This window comes from Pelophylax lessonae (genome assembly GCF_965119305.1).
Source record: "Pelophylax lessonae genome assembly, chromosome: 11".
In the NCBI taxonomy this organism is placed as follows: domain Eukaryota; kingdom Metazoa; phylum Chordata; class Amphibia; order Anura; family Ranidae; genus Pelophylax; species Pelophylax lessonae.
Window position 1 is genome coordinate 109,918,966 of NC_138778.1, and position 21,959 is coordinate 109,940,924.

At 50.0% G+C, this 21,959-nt stretch overlaps 1 protein-coding gene across 1 annotated transcript; it reads left to right on the forward strand.

The window, feature by feature from the left end:
• Window positions 1-11,718: 11,718 nt before the first annotated feature.
• On the forward strand, window positions 11,719-20,106 carry LOC309566907 (uncharacterized protein; the record flags this gene model as incomplete). Its single annotated transcript, XM_082272248.1, has 2 exons — window positions 11,719-11,988; window positions 19,135-20,106. The coding sequence occupies 2 exons, from the start codon at window positions 11,719-11,721 to the stop codon at window positions 20,104-20,106; spliced, it is 1,242 nt and encodes a 413-aa protein (XP_082128374.1).
• Window positions 20,107-21,959: the final 1,853 nt, after the last annotated feature.

The following is a 21,959-nucleotide window of genomic DNA, read 5'->3' on the forward strand; positions in this document are numbered from 1 at the left end:
ATTATTTTTTTTTTTAATATTTTATAAAAAATATGTTGTTTGTTTTTATGATTTTTTCCCCGCAGTGCCTCTGAGAAGGGCACAGTGGATGGTCTCAGTGGAGCAGTGATAGTAAACCAGTTAATTGTGTCAGTGTTTTTTTTGTTGTTGTTTTTTGTTTTTTTCAATTTATTTTTCTCTATAAATGTATTTTTTTTTTGTTTTAAAATTTTATATTTTTAATTATTTTAAAATGTATTTTTCACAGCCCTTTTTTCATAATATTTTGGGAGATTGGACAGTGTCAGTAGTTTTATTTTTTTAATTTTATTATTTTTTACATTTTTATTATTATTATTATTTTTTTTACATTGATTTTTTTTGTATGAACAATGTCAGTATTTTTTTTTCTAGCATTTTTGACAGTTTATTTTTTCAGTGCTTCTGGAAGGAAGTAGTGGACTGTGTCAGTAAGGCAGGTGACAGTTTCAGTAGAGCAATGGACAGTGTCAGCATATTTTACAGTTTTCTGTATTTTTTTATTGTTTTCTTTTTTGGAATTTGTTTATTTTTTTATTCACAATGCTTTTTGGGGGAGGGGTTAGGGTGGTGTATCAGTTCATTGGGGTAATGGACAGTGTTGGTATATGTGTGTGTATATATATATATTTTTATTTTACTTTATTATTTTTACATTTATTTTTTATATTTCATTTTTGTAAACCAGCCCTGTTGTGGCCTTGGTGGGATTTTGTTTTCTTAGGCCTAATGACTTCAACAGCTCTTCTCTTTACTCTCTGTAAAGCCCCGAGATAATGGGGGAGGGGTCAGCTCAGCACTTATCCACATAACAGTGGAGTCAGCTTGAAGCAATGGGAGTGGGGGAGGGGATGAAAGAAAACATTCCCCTCTACATACATTGGGGGGAGGGGTGAAAGTGAAGGGGGAGTGTCAGCAGTTTTTACATTGAGGACTCAGCTTACAGCAGAGAAGATGGGGGAGGGGCCATGGTAACACTTCTCCTATAAACAATGGAGTCAGCTTGAAGCAATGGGAGTGGGGGAGGGGTCTTCCTACAGAGGAGTCAGCTCACAGCAGAGGGGGCGGGGAAGGGGGAGGGGCATGTCAGCTGTTTTCTACATGGAGAAGGGAAGTTACAGCAGAGTGAATGGGGGAGGGCACTTCTCCTTTGCTGAGATAATCCCTTCCCCTCACAGGTGTGACATATGAAGATGCTGATTGGACAGCATGATTATTGCACAGCTGTGCCTTAGGCTTAGACAGTGGGTGGAGTCAGTAGTTGATTTTTTTTTCTCTTTTTTTTTAACAATTCTTTTCAGGGAGGAGGGGTTAGGACAATGGATTGTGTCAGCAAGGCATTGGGCAGTGTCAGTAGCTTTTTTTATCTTTGTTTTATTTTTACATTTTAATTTCTATTATTTATTATTTATTATAGATATTTATTTCATTTCACAATGCATGGGGGATGGGCAGTGGATGGTGTCAGAAAATGAAATAAGGAAAATAAATAACTAATAATGCTGTCCGCTTCCCTTCTATTATGTTTCACAATTTTATATTTTAATTATTTTTATTATTTTCTTTTTTAAATCATTTTTTTTAACAGTGTCTCTGGGAGGGTGGCAATGGATGGTGTCAGTAGGGCAGTGTGCAGTGTCAGTAGTTTTTTATCTGTATTTCATTTTTTTTTTACAAATGCATTTTTTTTATTCAATGTAATTATATCTTTTTTTATTTTTTCAAAAAGGTTTTTTGGGGACCAGAGGATGGTGTCAATAGGGCAGTAGACAGTAATTAAAAAAATAAAAATGTTTTATTTTTATATTTATTTATTCATCATTGTTTTTACAATATTTTTGGGGGTAGAGGGCGGTGTCAATAGAGCACTGGATGGTGTCAGTAAGACAGTTGAAGGTGTCAATAGTTTTTTTTTATTATTTTATTTATTTTTTATAATTTTATTGTTAAGTTTTTTTTAACCGCTTGCCGACCGCCGCACGACTATTTACTGCGGCGGTCAGCCCCATACAGGCAAAGTGACGTAGGACTACGTCGCTAGCCTGTGAGCCTCTAGGGGGCGAGCGCGCACCGCCGGAGGCGCACTCCCGCCCCCACTCGTTCCCTAACAAGTCCGGACCCCTAGGGACACATTTAACCCCTGCATCTCCAATAAAGTTAACCCCTTCCCTGCCAGTGTCATTTTTACAGTAACAGTGCATATTTATAGCACTGATTACTGTAGTAATGTCACTGGTACCCCCAAAAGTATCAAAAATGTCAGTCAAGGGTCCGATCTGTCCGCCACAATGTCGCAGTCCCCCCAAAAAAATCGCAGATCACCGCCATTATTCGTTAAAAAGAAAACACCAAAAATGACAGAAATCTTTCCCTTAGTTAGTAAACGCAATTACTTTTGTGAAAACCAATCAAAATACGCTTATTAAGATTTTTTTTTACCAAACATATGTAGCAGAAAACAATTGGCCAAAATGTTAAAAAATTTTGAATTTTAAATTTTTTGGGGGGAATTTCCGATAAAACAATGTGAAAAATATTGTTGTTTTTTCAAAACTGTCGCTTATTTTGTTTATAACGCAAAAACTAAAAATCGCACAGGTGATCAAATACCACCAAAAAAAAGCTCTCTTTGTGGGGAAAAAAGGACGTCAATTTCATTTTGGTACAGCGTCGCACGACCACGCAATTGTCCGTTAAAGACACGCAGTGCCGAATCTCAAAGTAGAACCTGGTCAGGAAGGGGGTAAAATCTTCCGGGGCTTAAGTGGTTAATTGATCGTTTAATAAATTTTTTGCACAATGCTTTTTTTTTTTTTTTTGGTGGGGGGGGGGGGGAGTGGACAATGTCAGTAGTTTTTTGTTTTTACTATTTTATTTTCTATATTTTTTATACAATATTATTTGCCACTATAATTTTTAATTTTATTTTTAAATATTGTTTTCACAGTGCTTTTGGGGGGGGGGGGGCAGAATAAGGGTTTTTTAAATTTTTTAATGTGAAATATTTGTTATAATTTATTTTAATAATTTTTTCACAATCTTTTGGGGGAAGATTTGGATGGTGTCAGTAGAGCAGTGAATGGTGCCAGTAGACTTTTTATTTTTGTTTAATTTTTTGTTTACAAATGTATTTTTTTTTTTTAACGATTCAATTTTTTTTCAATTTTTTTAAATGTTTCTCATGGTGGTGTTGGGGGGGGGGGGGGGGTGGGTTGTATTAGGGCAGTGGAAGTCATTTTTTATTTTTTACAAATGTATGTTTTTATTTCTATTTATTGTTAAATGTTTTATTACTTTTTACAATTATTTTAGGGTACCAGTGGTTGTTAGTGTCAGTGGGGCAGTGATTTAAGTTAGTAGGGTAGTGCAAAGTGTCAGTAGAGTAGTGGATAGTGTCATATTTTTTTTTATTTTATTTTTTTATATACAAACCTTTTTTTTTTTACTATTTTTTTTATACTTTTTTTCCATTTTTTAAAAATGCTTTTAGGGACCAGTGGATGGTGTAAAAAGGTCGGTGGAAGGTGTCAGTAGTGCAATGGACAATGTCAAAATGTATCATTATTACATCTTTATTCTTTTTAAAAATATTATTTTTAATTATTTTCTACTTATTTTTGGATTTTTTACACTCATTTTTTTTTTGAAGGGTGGGGGGGGGGGGGGGGCAGAAGATGGAATCAGTAATTTTTCATTTTTATTATTTTATTTCCTCTTTTTTTATTTTAACATATTTTTTTTTCAGTGCCTTTGGAGGAGCAGTGGACGGTGTCAGTAGAGCAGTGGACAAGGAGTCAGCTCACAGGAGAAGGGGTGGTGAAGGGGGAGGGGCGTGTCAGAATTTCTCCACTCACAGGACCCAGCTGACAGCAGAGATAATCGGGGAGGGGTCAGGTTAGCACTTCTCCTCTGAACAGTGAACTCTGCTTGAAGCAATGGGAGAGGGGGGAGGGGTATGAAAGAAAACATTTCCCCTACACATATAGGAATCAGCTGAAAGGAGAGGGTGTGGTTAATGGGGGGGCCAGGCTGGCGCTACCGCTACCGCTAAGCAAAATAGGCAGCCGCCTAGGGCGCAGCCACGGCCGCTGGCTTACCTAGGATAGTAGAAGAGCTGCCACCTCCCGCCGGTATAGTGGAGCTGCCGTGCCCATCCCCCGCCCCCTCCCTCTCTCATAGAGTTACTGCTGGGCAGGGAGGACTGTGCACACCGCCAGAGAGGGGCGCTCTCACCTGTTCTGTGTGAAGGTGAAAGCAGAGTGAGCGGTGTGTAAGGGGCTATCGCTGGAGGTGACCACCGTCCGAAAAAAGCTCCGGTGTCACCCCTCTGACGGCCCTGCCCCTTTACCTCAGCAGGGGGCGGCAGCTCCACTCTCCCGGTGGGCAGGACTCCCTCTGTAAGTTGTAGCTGCTCTTTGGCAGCGGCCCCTCTGTCCTCTCTTCTGGCCTGTGAAGCAAGCAGTACTTAACATTGTACCCTGTATATAGAGAACTCTTTAGGATTGTACCCCCTACATAGCGATCCTTACTCCCCCTACATAGCGATCCTTGTACCCTCTACATAGCGATCCTTGCACCCTGTACATAGCGATCCTTGCACCCTGTACATAGCGATCCTTGTACCCTGTACATAGAGATCCTTGCACCCTGTACATAGCGATCCTTGCACCCTGTACATAGCGATCCTTGCACCCTGTACATAGCGATCCTTACACTCTGTACATAGCGATCCTTACACTCTGTACATAGCGATCCTTACACCCCCTACATAGCGATCCTTGCACCCTGTACATAGCGATCCTTACACTCTGTACATAGCGAACCTTACACTCTGTACATAGCGATCCTTGCACCCCGTACATAGCGATCCTTGCACCCCGTACATAGCGATCCTTGCACCCCGTACATAGCGATCCTTGCACCCCGTACATAGCGATCCTTACACTCTGTACATAGCGATCCTTACACCCTGTACATAGCGATCCTATCACCCTGTACATAGCGATCCTTGCACCCTGTACATAGCGATCCTTGCACCTTGTACATAGCGATCCTTGCACCCTGTACATAGCGATCCTTACAACCCCTACATAGCGATCCTTGCACCCTGTACATAGCGATCCTTGCACCCTGTACATAGCGATCCTTACACCCTGTACATAGCGATCCTTACACCCTGTACATAGCGATCCTTACACCCTGTACATAGCGATCCTTGCACCCTGTACATAGCGATCCTTGCACCTTGTACATAGCGATCCTTGCACCCTGTACATGGCGATCCTTACACCCTGTACATAGCGATCCTTGGACCCTGTACATAGCGATCCTTGTAACCCCTACATAGCGATCCTTGCACCCTGTACATAGCGATCCTTACACCCTGTACATAGCGATCCTTGTACCCTGTACATAGCGATCCTTGTACCCTGTACATAGCGATCCTTACACCCTGTAAATAGCGATCCTTACACCCTGTACATAGCGATCCTTGTACCCTGTACATAGCGATCCTTACACCCTGTACATAGCGATCCTTACACCCTGTACATAGCGATCCTTGCACCCTGTACATAGCGATCCTTGCACCCTGTACATAGCGATCCTTGCACCCTGTACATAGCGATCCTTACAACCCCTACATAGCGATCCTTGTACCCTGTACATAGCAATCCTTGTACCCTGTACATAGCGATCTTTACAACCCCTGCATAGCGATCCTAACACCCTGTACATAGCGATCCTTGTACCCTGTACATAGCGATCCTTGTACCCTGTACATAGCGATCCTTGCACCCTGTACATAGTGAGCCTTACACTCTGTACATAGCGATCCTTACACCCTGTACATAGTGATCCTTGCACCCTGTACATAGCGATCCTTGTACCCTGTACATAGCGATCCTTGCACCCTGTACATAGCGATCCTTACAACCCCTACATAGCGATCCTTGTACCCTGTACATAGCAATCCTTGTACCCTGTACATAGCAATCTTTACAACCCCTACATAGCGATCCTAACACCCTGTACATAGCGATCCTGCACCCTGTACATAGCGATCCTTGCACCCTGTACATAGCGATCCTTGCACCCTGTACATAGCGATCCTTGCACCCTGTACATAGCGATCCTTGCACCCTGTACATAGCGATCCTTACACTCTGTACATAGCGATCCTTGTACCCTGTACATAACGATCCTTGCACCCAGTACATAGCAATCCTTGTACCCTGTACATAGCGATCCTTGTACCCTGTACATAGCGATCCTTACACCCTGTTCATAGCGATCCTTACACCCTGTTCATAGCGATCCTTACACTCTGTACATAGCGATCCTTACACCCTGTACATAGCCATCCTTACACCCTGTACATAGCGATCCTTACACCCTGTACATAGCGATCCTTGTACCCTGTACATAGCCATCCTTGCACCTAATAAAGGGGGCCCTTTATTGGGTCCCACAGCAGGACCCTTTCACAAGTTCTGCAGTGGGCCCCCTTCCTGCCATTTTTAGGGCCATCACGGTGGTGGAATGCCAGTGCCCGGTTGCAAGTGTGACCTTTCCGATCCTGGAAGTTCACCCACTGGTGTCAGTAGTTTTTATTTTTTGGTATTTTAATTGAATACATTTTTTTTAATTATTTTATTTTATTTTTTACAATGTCACTGACTATGACTCTGTCCATTCAGAAAAGGAAGGAGCTGGTAAATTACATATTTACCGACCCCTTCCTGGTTCTCTATTGTGACACATCCCCTGCAGCAGCCGGCAGGAGAAGGAAGGGAGCACAGAGGGGGGGGGGCAGCACAGTGGGGGGGACCAGGGGAGCACACAGGGGCCCACAGACCGTAGAACACAAGTGAACCGGGATAGGAGGAGTGGCAGGGGCAGCATACAGAGGAACCAATCTCCTCCATTTTCCCCCTGCAGCTACAGGAGGAAAAAGGAGGACAATAATTTCTCGACATGCTGCCCCCGCTGCCTCTCCGATCTAGGTGTAAAGGGGAGCCGCACAGGCCCCCTGGAGCATGGGGTCAGGCTGCAATTGCAACCCCTGTAGTTACGCCCCTTGAATACAGGAAAAAAACACCGCTTGCAGTTATAATTGTAAATGTCATTGAAAACAAATAGTCCAAAGAAAAAGTCTTATATAAAGTGCTCAGTGCTCCAAACTCTTCCAAAAAGTGCAGTGCTGAAGTGCTTCAAGAAACATGCCCAACAGTGTGTCACACTCCCCGCTTGTATCCCCACTCATTAGAAAGAATGGACCCACAGCTTTTCAGTCTAGGGCGCCAACAGGGGTGTGTGGAAGTGATCTGGTGGCTGCACTGTTTCCATATGACAGGCAACACTTGGCTTGTCAGGTTTATACACAGTAAGTGATATGATTTCTTTTAGGCCTTGTTTTCATTTACATTTTCAGGGCAGAAAAATGCATGGCTGAGCCACGTTTACCACCACTCAACCACTTCCCTTTATGCTGTAAAGGCACTACCACTGTCATACATAATACAACAGTGGTGCCAGGAGTTTTTACAAACATACCCAATGGCTTTATCCACTGGGAGTGTGTAAAACCCTCAGCTGCCACTGCCGTACTACATATTATGGTGGCAGTGCCTTTGTAGCATAAGGGGGAGTGATTGAGTTGTGATAAACATGGCTCAGCCATACGATTTTACTGCCCTGAAAACGTAAATGAAAACAAGGCCTAAAAGAAAGACAGGCCCGAAGCAAAAAAAAATAAAAAAATAGGCGCAGGGCCTCATGATGGGGTGGACAGGGGACACTAACAGGAAGGGGTTAACTGGTGGGGAGCAGCCAGAGGTCAAGTGTGGGGATTTGGCAATTCAGAGTGGGGTGGGGTTACAAGCATAGTAACACTGGGGGGGGGGGGGCTTGTAATTCCCAAGCAGTACCGCATGGATCGTTTGGGGAGAAGGAAGAATCAGTACCGCGTGGATCGTTTGGGGAGAAGGAAGAATCCCTGCTGTGCCGCTTACCCCTGCTATGGAGGACTTGGACTTACTTTTTGGCCGGCTCTGGAAGGCTGCTGCTTCGTGGGGATCGTCCTGGCTGCGGGCTCAGGTCTCCTCGTTGCTCGAAGGGGAGACTTCTGCGGGGGGGGGGGGGGGGACCGGCGTTCCCGCGCTCGGCTGTCACGGCTGCCGGAGTGTTACAGCCCTCCTGTGTCCCCCAGAGCTGAGCGCTGATCAGGGAGCCCATTCGTGGACCCTCCAGGCTCGCCGGCCCGGCGTTCTCCTGCTGCGGCCGGCGGGGCCTCAGGGAGGAATCCCCATCTACGGCGGAGCTCTTCCAGGTGGGGTCCCGCCCACACCTCTTCACCGGTCCCGCCTACTCGTCGGACGGTCTCGGGATCTTCGGCCGCCCCGGCCTGTGAGGGACGTTCGGTCGGAGCGGCTCGGCGTGGGAGGCGGCTATTTGCGGGTACCGGCCAGTCGGTAAGAGCGGCCGGCGGCTCCATCCTGCGCATGCCCAGTGCTGTGGCGGATTCGGAAGTGGCTACGGTGGGCGGAGGCGCAGCGGGGCCTTGTCGGAATCGGCCCAGGCGCACAGAAGATGGATCGTAAGCCTGTCGGCGGCAGGGGGGGGATGGCAGTCGGCCTGGCCCCTCGGTGCCTTCCAGCCCCGCTCCGGAAGTGGATCCCGATGTGTAGGACCGATCGGAGGGAGAGCTGTCAGGCTCGGATGAGGGAGAAGCTCCTGGGCCTTCGACAGCGGGGGATGCCGGATATGCGGCGGTGGGGCCTTGCCCTGCTCGGCTTGGTGAGTCCTTGAATGTTAATTCTTCTCTGCTGTCTGCTTTACATGCTCTGTCTGGGAGGTTGGAGGCGGGGTCTAGCCAGGGGGGGTCCGGGGGGGCTGGGGGTCTGCCTCATGGGTCGGGGGTCCCCTCTGCTCCACACATAGCTGGCCAAGGGCCCGCTGCGTCGGGCGCGGCTGTGGGCCTTGGGGAATAGCTGGCGGGGCTGCGGTCGTTGGTGCAGCGATTTGATGGGGGGGAACTGGTAGCGGGGCGCCAACTGCGGCTTGGGGTCACGGGACGCCCCCCTGCCCGGTGGCTGCTTGTGCGGTCCCAGCGGGGCCTGGGTCGGTGCCTGCTGCTGCTGAGACGACCGTTCCGGCGCCGGGGGTGGTGTCGCCTGCGCCGACGGCGGGGTACAAGGCGGCGGATCTCAAGCCTACAGGTAAGGATGCGGACACTGTTCGGCTTGCGGATGCGGAGAAATGTGAGGTGTATGTCTGCTTTGAGGGCCCCTTGGGGGCGCACCTCAAGCCTGAGGTCCGGGAAAAGATTTGGAAGGACGAATATGTTGAAATTTTTACGTTGCTTCCTTTGGAGAAGTTCAAATTGGATCAGGTGAAGCCGGAGGAATCCAAAAAGAAGGACCAGGAGCGGCGGCGTTATAGGCTGATTCAGCGCACTTTTGGTAATTGGTTACAGGCCTTTGCCATCTTTGCGAGCGTGGTGGGTGAGAAACATCCGGAGCATTGCTCCGCCTTGTTTTGCTATCTGGATGCGATTGGGGAGACGCACAGGGTTTACGGCGGAGTTGCTTGACTTCGTTATGACGAGCAATTCCGCCAGCGCAAGGCAGTTCGCCCTGCATTGCGCTGGGATCATAAGGACATCAGTCTGTGGATGTGACTTATGACGTCAGCGCGGGCGTCGTCGTCCTTTTTTCCAGGCACGGCCGGAGGTCAGAGCTCCCCTGGACAGCCGGCCGCTAAGCGACTGGGTTTCTGTTGGCAATTTAATTAGAAGATGTGCAAGTTCGGGTCCGCGTGCCGCTTCAAGCACGAGTGCTCCGGCTGTGGTGGTGCGCACCCCTTCTCCCGTTGTTTCAAGCAGGGCAAGACTCGTTCCGGAGACGCTCAGCAAAAGATGGAGGACGCCGGTGAAGGTGGAAAGGATGTGTCCTTTTCTAAGTAAGTATCCGGATCAGGCGGCTGCTCGTTTGCTGGAGGCTGGGTTTTCTTATTCTGTGCTCTATTACCCGTGTTCCCCCTGTGGCGGACAACTTGCGGTCGACGAGGCTTAATCCCGGGGTGGTGTCGGACAAGTTGGCAAAGGAGGTTGCGTTGGGCCGCATGGTGGGGCCTTTTTCCCAGCCCCCTTTGGCCGATTTGGTGGTCTCCCCTTTGGGATTAGTGCCCAAGAAGGAACCGGGCAAGTTTCGCCTGATTCATCACCTGTCCTTTCCCAAAGGGGTTTCGGTTAACGATGGCATTGATCCTAAAGCCTGTGCTGTGTCTTACACTTCCTTTGATGCGGTCATATTTTGGGTGCGTCAGTACGGGCAGGGCGCGCTGCTCGCGAAGACGGACATCGAGGCCGCTTTTCGGTTGCTTCCCGTCCATCCCCACAGCTTTCATCTGTTGGGCTGCAGGTGGCTGGGTTCTTTCTATGTGGACCAGTGCTTGCCCATGGGTTGTTCGATCTCATGTGCGTTTTTTGAGAAGTTCAGCTCCTTTGTGGAATGGGTCGTGCGGGAGGTGGCCGGGGTCAATTCGGTCATACACTATTTGAATGATTTCCTGTGTGTGGGCCCTCCATCGTCCAATTTGTGCGGCATTCTGCTGTCAACTATCCAACATGTGGCGGATCGCTTCGGCATTCCATTGGCGGCGGACAAGACGGAGGGCCCGAAGGAAGTGATTCGTTTTTTGGGGATAATTATTGATTCGGTGGCCATGGAATGTCGCTTGCCTGAGGACAAGCTGCTTGACCTTAAAGCGGAAATTTGCTTGCTGGTGGGTAAGCGTAAAGTGCAACTTCGGCGGTTGCAGTCTCTCCTCGGTAAGCTCGCATTTGCATGCCGTATTATGCCAATGGGCCAGGTTTTCAGCCGACGCTTTTCGGCTGCTACGGCCGGTATCCGGTCGCCGCATCACTATGTTACGTTGACTGCGGAGCATGCCGAAGATTTGCGGGTCTGGCATGTCTTCTTGACGTCCTTTAATGGTCGGTCGCTTTGGCAGAGGGGCCTGGTTAGTAGCTGCGATCTGGAGTTGTACACAGATGCGGCTGGCTCCACTGGCTTTGGCGCTTACCTCGGGGGACGGTGGTGTGCGGAGCGTTGGCCTGCGGCGTGGCGTGAGGCTGGGTTCTTGCGGAATTTGGTTCTGTTGGAACTTTTTCCAGTGGTGGTTGCGGTGGAACTGTGGGGGGCGGAATTCAGTGACAAAAAGGTACGTCTGAACTGTGACAACATGGGCGTGGTGCAGGTTATCAATCGGCTTTCCGGTTCATCTCCACCGGTGATCAGGTTGTTACGTCACTTGGTTCTACGTTGTTTGCAGTTGAATATTTTCTTGTATGCTGTTCATTTGCCTGGAGTGGCGAACTCGGTGGCTGACGCTTTGTCTCGGTTTCAGCTGGACCGGTTCCGGGAGTTGGCAAGAGGGGGAGCCTTGTCCGCCGGAACTGTGGCGAATTGCGTTGGGATCGCCTCTGGTTTGGTCAGACGGTCGCTGAGTGATGTCACGTGGACTGCGTATTCCAAGGTATGGCGGGAGTGGGCGGGCCTTCTGGAGCGGGTTGGAGCAGGTGCGGTAAGTATGGACTATCCATCCCTTGTGCTGTATTTCCTTTGTTTGAATTTTGAGCAGGGGGTGTCGGCATCGGCCATCGGCCGTAAGCTGGCGGGTTTGGCCTTCCTGTTCAAAATGTGGGGTCTCCCTGATTTTACAAAAGACTTTGTGATTCGCCAGGCCTTGAAGGGTTATCGGCGGGGTTCTCGTCGGCCGGACGGCCGTCGTCCAATCTCGTTTGGAATGCTGGGGGAGTTGGTGAGTCAGGTGCGCTGCACGTGCTCTTCCCAGTACGAGGCATTGTTGTTCAAGACAGCCTTTGTTTTGGCCTTTTTTGGGGCTTTCCGTATTGGGGAATTGGTTAGCAATAATAGGAAGGTTCCTGGTGGCCTGTTGGCGGGAGAGGTAAGTTGTTCTGGCTCTTCTGTGGATATCCAAAACCGACCAAGCCGGCAGGGGTACGTATGTCCGCATGTACCGGGTGGGGGGTTCCCCCCTCTGCCCGGTGTCCGTGTTGCAAGAGTTTCTGGGGGCACACCCGCCTGTTGGGGGTTCTTTCCTGGTGCATATGGACGGCTCATCCGTGTCCAGGTTTCAGTTTGGGTAAGTGTTTCGGAGGTGTCTGTCTGTTCTGGGTTACAGGGCCGGCGATTACTCTTCGCACTCCTTCCGCATCGGGGCGGCTACTGAGGCCGCCAGGTGGGGAGTGGATGACTTGGTTTTAAAGCGGATTGGTAGGTGGGAATCTAACCGTTTTAAACTGTACGTTCTTCCTCATTTGTTGTAAGTAGTGGAAAGGGGGGGCTGTGCTGTTATTGATTTGTTTGTCATGTTTTCTTGCTGTTTTCGTTACAGAGGGAGCTGCCTGCCTTATATGGATCGTGGGGCATTCATATGTGTTCTGGGGGGCTAGGCGGGCGGAGGTGCGGCCCAACGGACACCAATTTGGTTTCTCCAGGGAGGAGGCCACTGTTAGATGGATAGGCGCGCCGGGCTTGCTCTGGTGCAAGGTCCTGCCAGAAGTGCACAGTTTTGCTCGGCTGGACAGGGCGCCGGGCGTCTTGGTGTTGCACGCTGGGGGCAACGACCTGGGGGTCCGATCCATGCGCCACCTCATCCGAGATATCAAATTTGATTTTCTTCGACTGCGCTCCTCCTTTCCCGATATGATCATCATTTGGTCAGAAATTGTCGGCCGGACCTCGTGGCGTTTTGCGAGGTCGGTCGCGAGGCTGAACAAAGCCCGCATTAAGGTGAACTCGGCTGTTAGCCGTTTTGTCTGCCGCAATGGGGGTTTGGTGGTCAGGCACAGGGAGCTGGAGGTTGACACATGGCGTTACCTGCGGGGTGATGGAGTGCATTTGAATGCGGTGGGGACCGACTTGTGGGCCCTTGGTATTCAGGATGGTGTTCAACGAGCTTTGCGGCTTCACACCTGTGTGCTGTGGCAGTTGGGCGTCTTTGGAGGCGTTAACAGATTTTTGGTACAGTGCATAGGGTGACCCATCTAAGGTATGGAGCCCTCTAGTGTATCCCGGTTAGTAGTGGATTAACCGGGAAGTGGTAACAAGAAGGTATCAGTGGTGAAGTGTGTTTGTTCCCGAGCTGGTGTTGTTCGGCTGGGGACCGTTGGATTTTTGATGCTGATACCGTTTTTAATTGGAATTTTTGGTGCCTCCCAAGACCAACAACCCCTTTCTTATGTGATACTGGAGTATTTATGGTTTCATGTTTTAAAATGTTTATTTTGGTTATTTGTTAATAAAATGGCCTACTAGGCCACAATTTTCTCCAAGTCGGTTGTCAGTAGCATTTTGTTTAGAGTTAAGAGAATGGGAGTGGGTTCATTTTAAGACTAAGAGTGGGCCTCGGTTATACCCTAATCAAGCATCTCACTTACTGTAAATAAACCTGACAAGCCAAGTGTTGTATGGAAACAATACATTAGCAGTGTAGCCACCAGATCACTTCCACACACCCCCGTTAGTGCCGGCCACTTCTCCCCCCCACACACACACACACCTCATCCATGTTTCCTGGGTTCCATGCACCCATTGGCAGACCTAGGATTGGCATGGCAGGTACCAACAGGTGGAGGGAAGGGAGATCAGCGAATGCCCATTTGCTGATCTCCCCTTCCTATTTGATGACCCAAAAGCAACATGTAAAACATAATTTCCCATCCTGGTGTGTAGAGTGTAGATGTTTGCAGTTCCTAACCTGCAACATTTATCCAGTTAAAGTTTATATGTTTTATTTTCCAACTTGGATGAGAACAGTTATGTACTTATAAATATATATATATTTAAGTTAATATACTTAATGGTATTTATTTTAAGACATTTAAGTTAGTACATTTCAAAGTAAATACATTTATCATATATTTTATTTGTCATTTGTTAACACCAAATGCAGATTCTGCATGTGTTTTTTTTATAATTCAGTTGTAGTGCCTTGATCATGTGTGTGTGTGTGTGTGTGTGTGTGTGTGTGAACAATGTGGTACATTCAATAGTGTAAACATAAAAACCGATTCGAAATTTAAGAAATTGCTAATCAGACAATGGCAGCTTGAAATTCTTCTATTAAGCTTTTGCATCAGGTTTCTCAATCCTTTGGACACCTGCGCTTTGTGTGATATTGACTATGCCCCTCCCCCTCATGAGATTTTCAAAAAGGGGCGGAGCATGGGAGACCTTAACCACCTCTGGACCGGAAGATTTTCCCCCTTAATGACCATATTTTGCGATTCGGCACTGTGTTATTTTAGTGGACTATTGCGTGGTCGTGCGACACTTTACCCAAATAAAATTGATGTCCTTTTTTTGCCACAAATAGAGTTTTCTTTTGGTGGTATTTGATCACCTCTGCAATTTTTATTTTTTGTGCTATAAACAAAAAAAGGGCGAGACTTCCAAAAAAAAAAAAAAAACAATATTTTTCACATTCTGCTATATAACATTCCCAAAAAAAAAAATGTAAAAAACTAAATTTTTCAACATTTTAAGCCAATTTGTTTTCTGCTACATATTTTTGGTAAAAAAATCGCAATAAGCGTATTTTGATTGGTTTGCACAAAGGTTATCCCGTCTACTAACTACAAGAAAGATTTATGTCATTTTTTTTTTTCACTAGTAATGGCGGCGATCTGTGATTTTTTTGCGGGACTGAGACATTGCGGCAGACAGATCAGACCCCTGACTGACATTTTTGACACTTTTGTGGGGTCCAGTGACATTACTACAATAATCACAAAAACAAGGAAGCTACAAAAGTAGCTGCATTTGCCCAGGGGACTTTATATAAGGGCATCACACTTATCAAGACAAAATAATAGTTACATACCATATGGTTCAAGTAATTTTATTAAACAAATGACAAAATTTGTATTGTCCAATACAACAGGATAGACTGATTAATAATAGCATATAAATAATACAATTCCAACATAGGCATATACATGAAAACCATGATAAAAGCGCTGCATCATATACACTCTACGCATTTCTCGAAGTATAATTCGCTTCCTCAGGTGTGGATGCACATCATGCGTCCATAAAGTAAAATCATAGTGTAAGTAATGTATATATACATATATTGGGTATCTAGACTGTATCATGAGTAATGAGACAAATATTGGACAGATAAGCCATCAATGTTCTGTACTTACTGGATCAGTCTAAACAGGACAAAACTGGAAACCGTGGTTGGCCGGAAAGTCTAACCCGGGAGCCGTGGGGGGGGGGGGGGGAACCAAGGGGCGAAGGGGTGGTGAGGAGGACAGAGCTGGCGGTGATGAGGTGTATGCCCATGTATCTAAATACAGATTAAGAAAGGGAAGATTAAAGAAACCAATAAGCCAGGCAGGGACTGTAAAAATAATAAGTGTATGAGGTATGAATGACCAAAAGTAGTGCTGACTGGCAGGGTTAGATTATATAATGTATATAGTGTAGGGCAAATTACTTCAAAAGCCAAACACTGTTGCTTAAAAGTGAGGGCTAAGAAGGAAAAAATAATTAAAAAACAACAAAGTAAAAAAAAATGGACTCAGTTTTGACAGTGATAAAAAATGAAAACCCAGGAATGGTGCCAAAAAAGTGAGGCTCTGCTCCGTCATGAAAGTCCCCAAACGCTTGCATTGGGCGTCCCCCAACGCCATGTCTGCTGCCTAAAAGATGTGGGGAATGCCAGAGAGAGGTTTGGCCGCCGGGTGCGAAGGCGGTCTCCTCACTAGTGGCAGCAGATGTGTTGACCGTCACGCTGGCATGTAGCGCCAGCAGTAAATAGTCGGTGTCACCCATCAATCGTGGGAACATGGTGACAATGAACATCAGAGCCCCAATGTCCATACAAAAACAAGGAAGCTATAAAAGTAGCTGCATTTTCCCAGGGGAGTTTATATGAGGCACCACACTTATCAAGACAAAATAATACATACCATATAGTTCAAGTAATTTTATAAAACAAATGACAAATTTGTATTGTCCAGTCCAGTACAACAGGATAGACTGATTAATAATAGCATATAATAATAAAATCCCACATAGGTGTAGGGGGTCAGCCCCTTGAATGACTAAACTCCATTACACTGTACTTCTATTGAGAAAGTCCCACAGACTGTCATGCATCTTTCAGCCACAAGATGTCACTGTTGTTGTTAATGAGAATAAGCCACAGTTGTTGTTGTTGCTTTAAGTGAGGGAATCTTTCTGGAAAGGAGGAGGAAGCAGGAAGTTCCTGGGACGGTGTGGTGTCGTGTCTCGATGGCTGTGCTGAGCTGAGAAAAGGGACGGTATGCTGTGGCCTTGAGGGGGCATCTGGACTGTATAATCCAGGGACAGAGCAACAGGATCTTGCCAGAGGAGACAGAGCTGAACTGTGGTACTACGGATTGCAGCTGAGAACCAGAGAAAGAGAGGAAAGAACATCCCAGAGCACCTCAAGCAAGTTACAGAGCAAGGGGCCAGACTGCAGTGACCTCCAAGTGACAGAACAAGATAAACAACCTGCAAAGAAACCCAGACCAGTGCATAAGAGACTGCAGCTACAGACAGCAAGGAACAGATCCAGAGACCTTACTGCATCCACCATCACGGAGACTGAGATAAAGCAGCTGCACCTACAGAACTGTGAGTGTGCACCGGTGCTAACCTGTGGCAGGCCATAGAGCAGGTTTATGTAGACAGAGCGTTGCAGCAACGTGTCCCGGTTAGCGGGAATCAGATAGGATCATATAGCAGAGTAGCCTGTATTCCTGTGTGTGCGTTGGCGGGAGCGCCATTTTATGTATCACGTTGCAGTTAACTTTGCTGTAAGCCTATGTAATCTGTTATTACTGTTAACATCATTCTCCGGCCATTATACTCTGTTGGTTAATAAAGCCGGTTTCTGCTTCAGCCTCATTGTCTGCTGTACCGTACTTGAATTCCTCATTGCGGTCCCCTACTCCTCTGGCCGTTACAAGTGGAGCTGCGAGCAGGGTACGGTTACAGAGATGGAGGTGGCTGAAGGAAATGTGCATGATGCTAATGTGAGTACCTCAGGCAATGGTGGAACCCCTGCAAGGGCCCTCCCTATGGGCATGCTGTTTAACTTGCTGCCAAAATTTGATGGCAAGAACATGTCACTGTCAGACTGGGTGACAAGATTACAGAGCACTGCAAGAATTTACAATGTCAGCCCAGAGTTACAGGTAGAAATTGCTTTGGCTGCCCTGGAGGGTGAGGCCCGGAGCAGGATCGGAGCAATAGCATAGGGCCAGCATGACTAGGTGGACAGGGGAGTGTAGGGGTTAAGTTAGGAAACAAGTAGACAGTGGTGTCATGGGGGGAGCCTAAGTTGTTTAGTTAGCTTAGGGGGAGGTGGGGCTGGCAGGCAGGAAGAGGTGGGATCTGCTGGGGGGCGCCAAAATCCCCTCACTTGGCAGAAGAAGCGTCCCTGGTGAGGTGGTGTCCCCCTTCCCTCCCTCCTTCCGCGCTTGGTGCCCTCCTGCTGCTGCTGTCTGTGCTGTGCCTGGCTCCCTCTTACTTCCCCTGTCTGCACTTTGGGCTATCTGGGCTGTCCTCCCCCCCCGGTGGCGGCGGTGCTGCTGCTCGGCCAGGTCAGCTCTCTCCTTCCTCCTCCCCCCTCCCTCCTTCCCCCGCAGGCTGCACGCTCGCCGATCTCCCTCCGGTGGGTATATCAGACAGGCAGGTGTGCGGCTGTGTACTCCAGCCGGCCGCCCCCTCCCCCCCCGCTGGCTGCATGCTTGCCCGCTCTCCCTGCATACTAGGCTCTCCCGGCTCCTAGGGGAATGCGGAGGGGGCAGGCTTCCTTTCGGCTGTCCTGCTCTTCACCCTCAGCTAGCCCAGTACATCTACCTCGTGGTGTGCGGCGGGGCATCCGCACCCCCCCTTTTTTTCCTCTGCCTGCAGGCCTCCTCCCGGCTGCACGGTCTTCCTCTCCCCACTGCTGTGCTGAAGCTGCCACACAGCTGGCACTTGCAGCTTCCTCACCGCCCTGCCCACTGGCACATTATCACCCACATCTGCCCGCGGTCCCCTGCTTCTCCCCACCAGGATGGCCGAGCTGGACTGCTTGCTCTCCCGTCTCCGCACCGCGGCCGCGGTTCATGGGGCGGCCTGGGTCCAGGCTCAGGTCGCGGCGGTACTGGGTGACCAGAGCCCGGCTGCGACGGCGGGGGGGGCGGGACTCCACTCGCGCTCGGAGAACCAGGCCTCCGGAGCGTTTCTCCCCGGACTCCCCCCCGTGCTGGTAAATCTTTTAGGAGCCCCGTTTGGGACCCTCCAGGCCCACCGGCGAAGCGTGCCACTGCTTCGGCCGGTGGTGCCGCTGGGAGGAATCCTCGGCAGCAGTGAAGCTCAGGGGGTGGGAGGGGTAGGCGTGCCTCAGTTTCCCCTCCCCCTTCCCCTGGGCGGCAGTCAGGCAGGAATGCGGACTCCTCCCCTGAGGTTCTCGGTGTGGGGGAGGAGTCTCAGCGGGGGAGGAGCGGTGATGCGGCTGCCGGGCTCTCCGGTGCCTTGGCCGGCAGCCCCCATAGGTGTCCGAGATCCACTAGGCCCGGGGCTTCAGTTCAGCAGAGGGGCACGGGTCATGCCACGGCGGGCGCTCCAGTCTCAGGGCATGCTGCCGGAAAGTCATTTGGAGGCGGGACCGGTGTGCAGGGTTCCACGGGACGGCCACACAGTTTGCGGGCATCCGGGGGCAGGCCCCCTTTATGGCCCTCCACGGAGGCATCTCCACCTGCGATGGATCGGTCGGAAGGCGAGCTGTCGGGTTCGGATGAGGAGGCGACTTCAAGCGGCCCAGCTGAGAGGGCTTCCGGAGCAGCGGCTGGTGGTACCACCCCTGGGCAACCCGGTGAGTGTGAGACTTCTGTGTCTGTCTGTGATTCTTTACGTGAACTGTTGGGTCTAGGTGGGGGCAGCGCGTCGGGGTCGCGGTTGCCCACTAGGGGGGAGGTGGCATCTGTCCAGTTGGCGGGTGGTAAGCCTGCTGCTGTTGGGTCAGATGGGGCATTAGTTTCCTTGCTGTCTGGGCTGCGGGCAGCTGGTCGGGCGCTTCGACACGCAGGGGGGTGCTAGCCCCTCGCCAGTGGTGGCGTGGGTCCTGCCCGCTTCTGGGGGGGTGACGGCGGGGCTTGTGCCGGCGCCTGGGGCCCACGGGGCGGTTGGCGTACAGGCCGCGGCAGTCGTGCCATCCCCAGAGGCCGCTTCCACAGCGGTGGGGGATGCGGCAGGGGGGTCGGAAAAGGGGGCTGCGGCTGGGGACAGTGCTAAGAAGGGGGACACGGTCCAGTTGGATGACTCGGTGAGGTGCGAAGTCTATGTTTGCTTCGAGGGACCGTTGGGTGCGCATCTGAATGCGGAGGTCAGGGAGAAGATTGTCAAGGGTGAGTACGTGGAAATCTTTACTCTTTTGCCGCTGGAAAAATTTAACTTGGATAGGATCAAGCCGGAGGAGAACAAGAAGGAGAATGAGGAGAAGCGGCGGTATAGGTTAATCCCCCGCACTTTCGCTAACTGGTTGCAGGCGTTCGCGATTCTTGCTAGTGTGATTGGGGAGAAGAACCCCGAACCTTGTTCGGCTCTCTTCTTTTACTTGGATGCTATTGGTGAGGCGTACAGGGTGTATGGGGGTACGGCGTGGCTGCGGTATGATGAGCAGTTCCGTCAACGGAAGGCCATTCGACAGTCGCTGCGCTGGGACCACAAAGACATTAGCCTCTGGATGCGGCTTATGTCGTCGGCGCGGGCTTCCCCGCAGTTTTTTCCAGGGGGGGGTGGCGGTTCTTCTACCCCCGGGCAGTCGGTCAATAAGCGGCGGGGTTGCTGTTGGCAATTCAACGATGGTTCCTGTAAGTTCGGGGGGTCCTTTCGCTACAAGCACGAATGCTCGGGTTGCGGAGGTGCCCATCCGTTGTCCCGCTGTTTCAAGCGGGGTAAGGGACGCTCCGGGGAGCCTGGTCAAAAAAGGGACGACGCCGGTGATCTTGGAAAAGATGCTGCCTTTTCTAAGTAGATACCCATATAGGGCAGCGGCTCAACTCCTAGAGGCCGGGTTTTCAGATGGTTTTCGTATTCCTTGCTCCATGGCTACCATTCCCCCTCATGCGCGGAATTTGCGGTCCGCACTGCAGCATACTGCGGTGGTGTCCGACAAGCTAGCGAAGGAGGTGGCGTTGGGTCGGATGGGTGGAGCGTTTCCCGCTCCTCCATTGCCTAATTTGGTGGTTTCTCCGCTGGGTGTGGTGCCCAAAAAGGAGGTCAATAAGTTTCGTCTCATTCACCATCTCTCTTTCCCGAAGAGGGGGTCGGTGAATGATGCGATTGATTCGGCAGCCTGCATGGAGGCTTATACGCCTTTCGATGCGGCTGTGTTTTGGGTTCGGCGCTATGGGCGGGGGGCACTCATGGCGAAGGCTGATATTGAAGCCGCCTTTCGGCTGCTTCCGGTTCACCCGGATAGTTTTCACCTGTTGGGTTGCCGGTGGCAGGGGGCTTATTATGTACATCGCTGCCTCCCTATGGGTTGTTCCATTTCTTGCGCATTGTTTGAGACGTTCAGCTCTTTTGTGGAGTGGGTGGTGCAGGACGTGTCTGGGACGAATTCCCTCATTCATTATTTGGATGATTTCCTTTGCGTGGGTCCGCCTTCCTCCAACGTGTGTGCCGTGCTTCTTGCTACGTTGCAGCACATCGCGGCTCAGTTTGGGATTCCGCTTGTGCCAGCCCTACCACGGTGCTTAGCTTCTTGGGCATTGTGGTGGATTCAGACGCTATGGAATGTCGCCTGCCGGAGGACAAGCTTTGGGCTCAAGTCGAAGATTCAGGCTGTCTTGGGCCTTCACAAAATCCAGCTTCGCTCCTTGCAGTCGTTGTTGGGCAAGCTGAACTTTGCGTGCCGGATTTTGCCAATGGGTCGGGTTTTTTGTAGGAGGTTGTCGGAGGCCACGGCGGGAGTAACATCGCCCGCGCTTTATCCGCCTCAACAAGGACCATAGGGAGGACCTGCGACTGTGGCACAGTTTCTTGGTCGACTACAATGGGAGGGCTTTATGGATGTCGGGGCCAGTCAGCAATTTTGACCTGGAGCTGTACATGGACGCGGCGGGTTCCACTGGGTATGGGACTTTTTATCGTGGGCGGTGGAGCACGGCGCCTTGGCCTGCGTCATGGTCGGTGGCAGGTCTCCTTCGGAACATGGTCCTTTTGGAACTGTTTCCGGTGGCGCTCGCCATGGAGATTTGGGGGGACGCATTCCGGGATTTGAGGGTTCGTCTGCACTGCGATAACATGGCAGTGGTACAGGTGATTAACCGATCCTCGGCTTCCTCGCAGCCGGTGGTTCGGCTGCTGCGACAATTGCTGCTGCGTTGCCTTAAATTGAACGTTTTTCTTTATGCTGTGCACATTCCGGGGGTGGTCAACACGTTAGCTGACGCCTTGTCTCGTTTTCAGTGGGACCGGTTTCAAGAGCTGGCGCCGGAGGCGGAGCAACAAGGGGTCCCGTGTCCCGAGTGGCTGTGGGAGATTGCCTTGGGGTCCTCGCCGGCTGGATCCAACGTTCTGTGAGTGAGGCTACGTGGTCAGCATATTCCAAAGTATGGCTCGAGTGGTGGGAGGTGCTGCGTTTGGCAGAGCTGGATAGCGGGGATCCTGAGGTTTGGTGGGTGGTTCTTTATTTTCTGGCGCGACAGTTTGAGAAGGGTGGGTCGGCGTCTGCCGTGGCTCGCAAGTTGGCCGGCCTGGCCTTCTTGTTTAAGTTGCAGGGTAGTTACGATTTTACGAAGGACTTCGTTGTTCGGCAAGCTCTGAAGGGGTATGGGCGGGCCCATCGCCGTAAGGACGGTAGGCGCCCTGTATCCTTTCCCC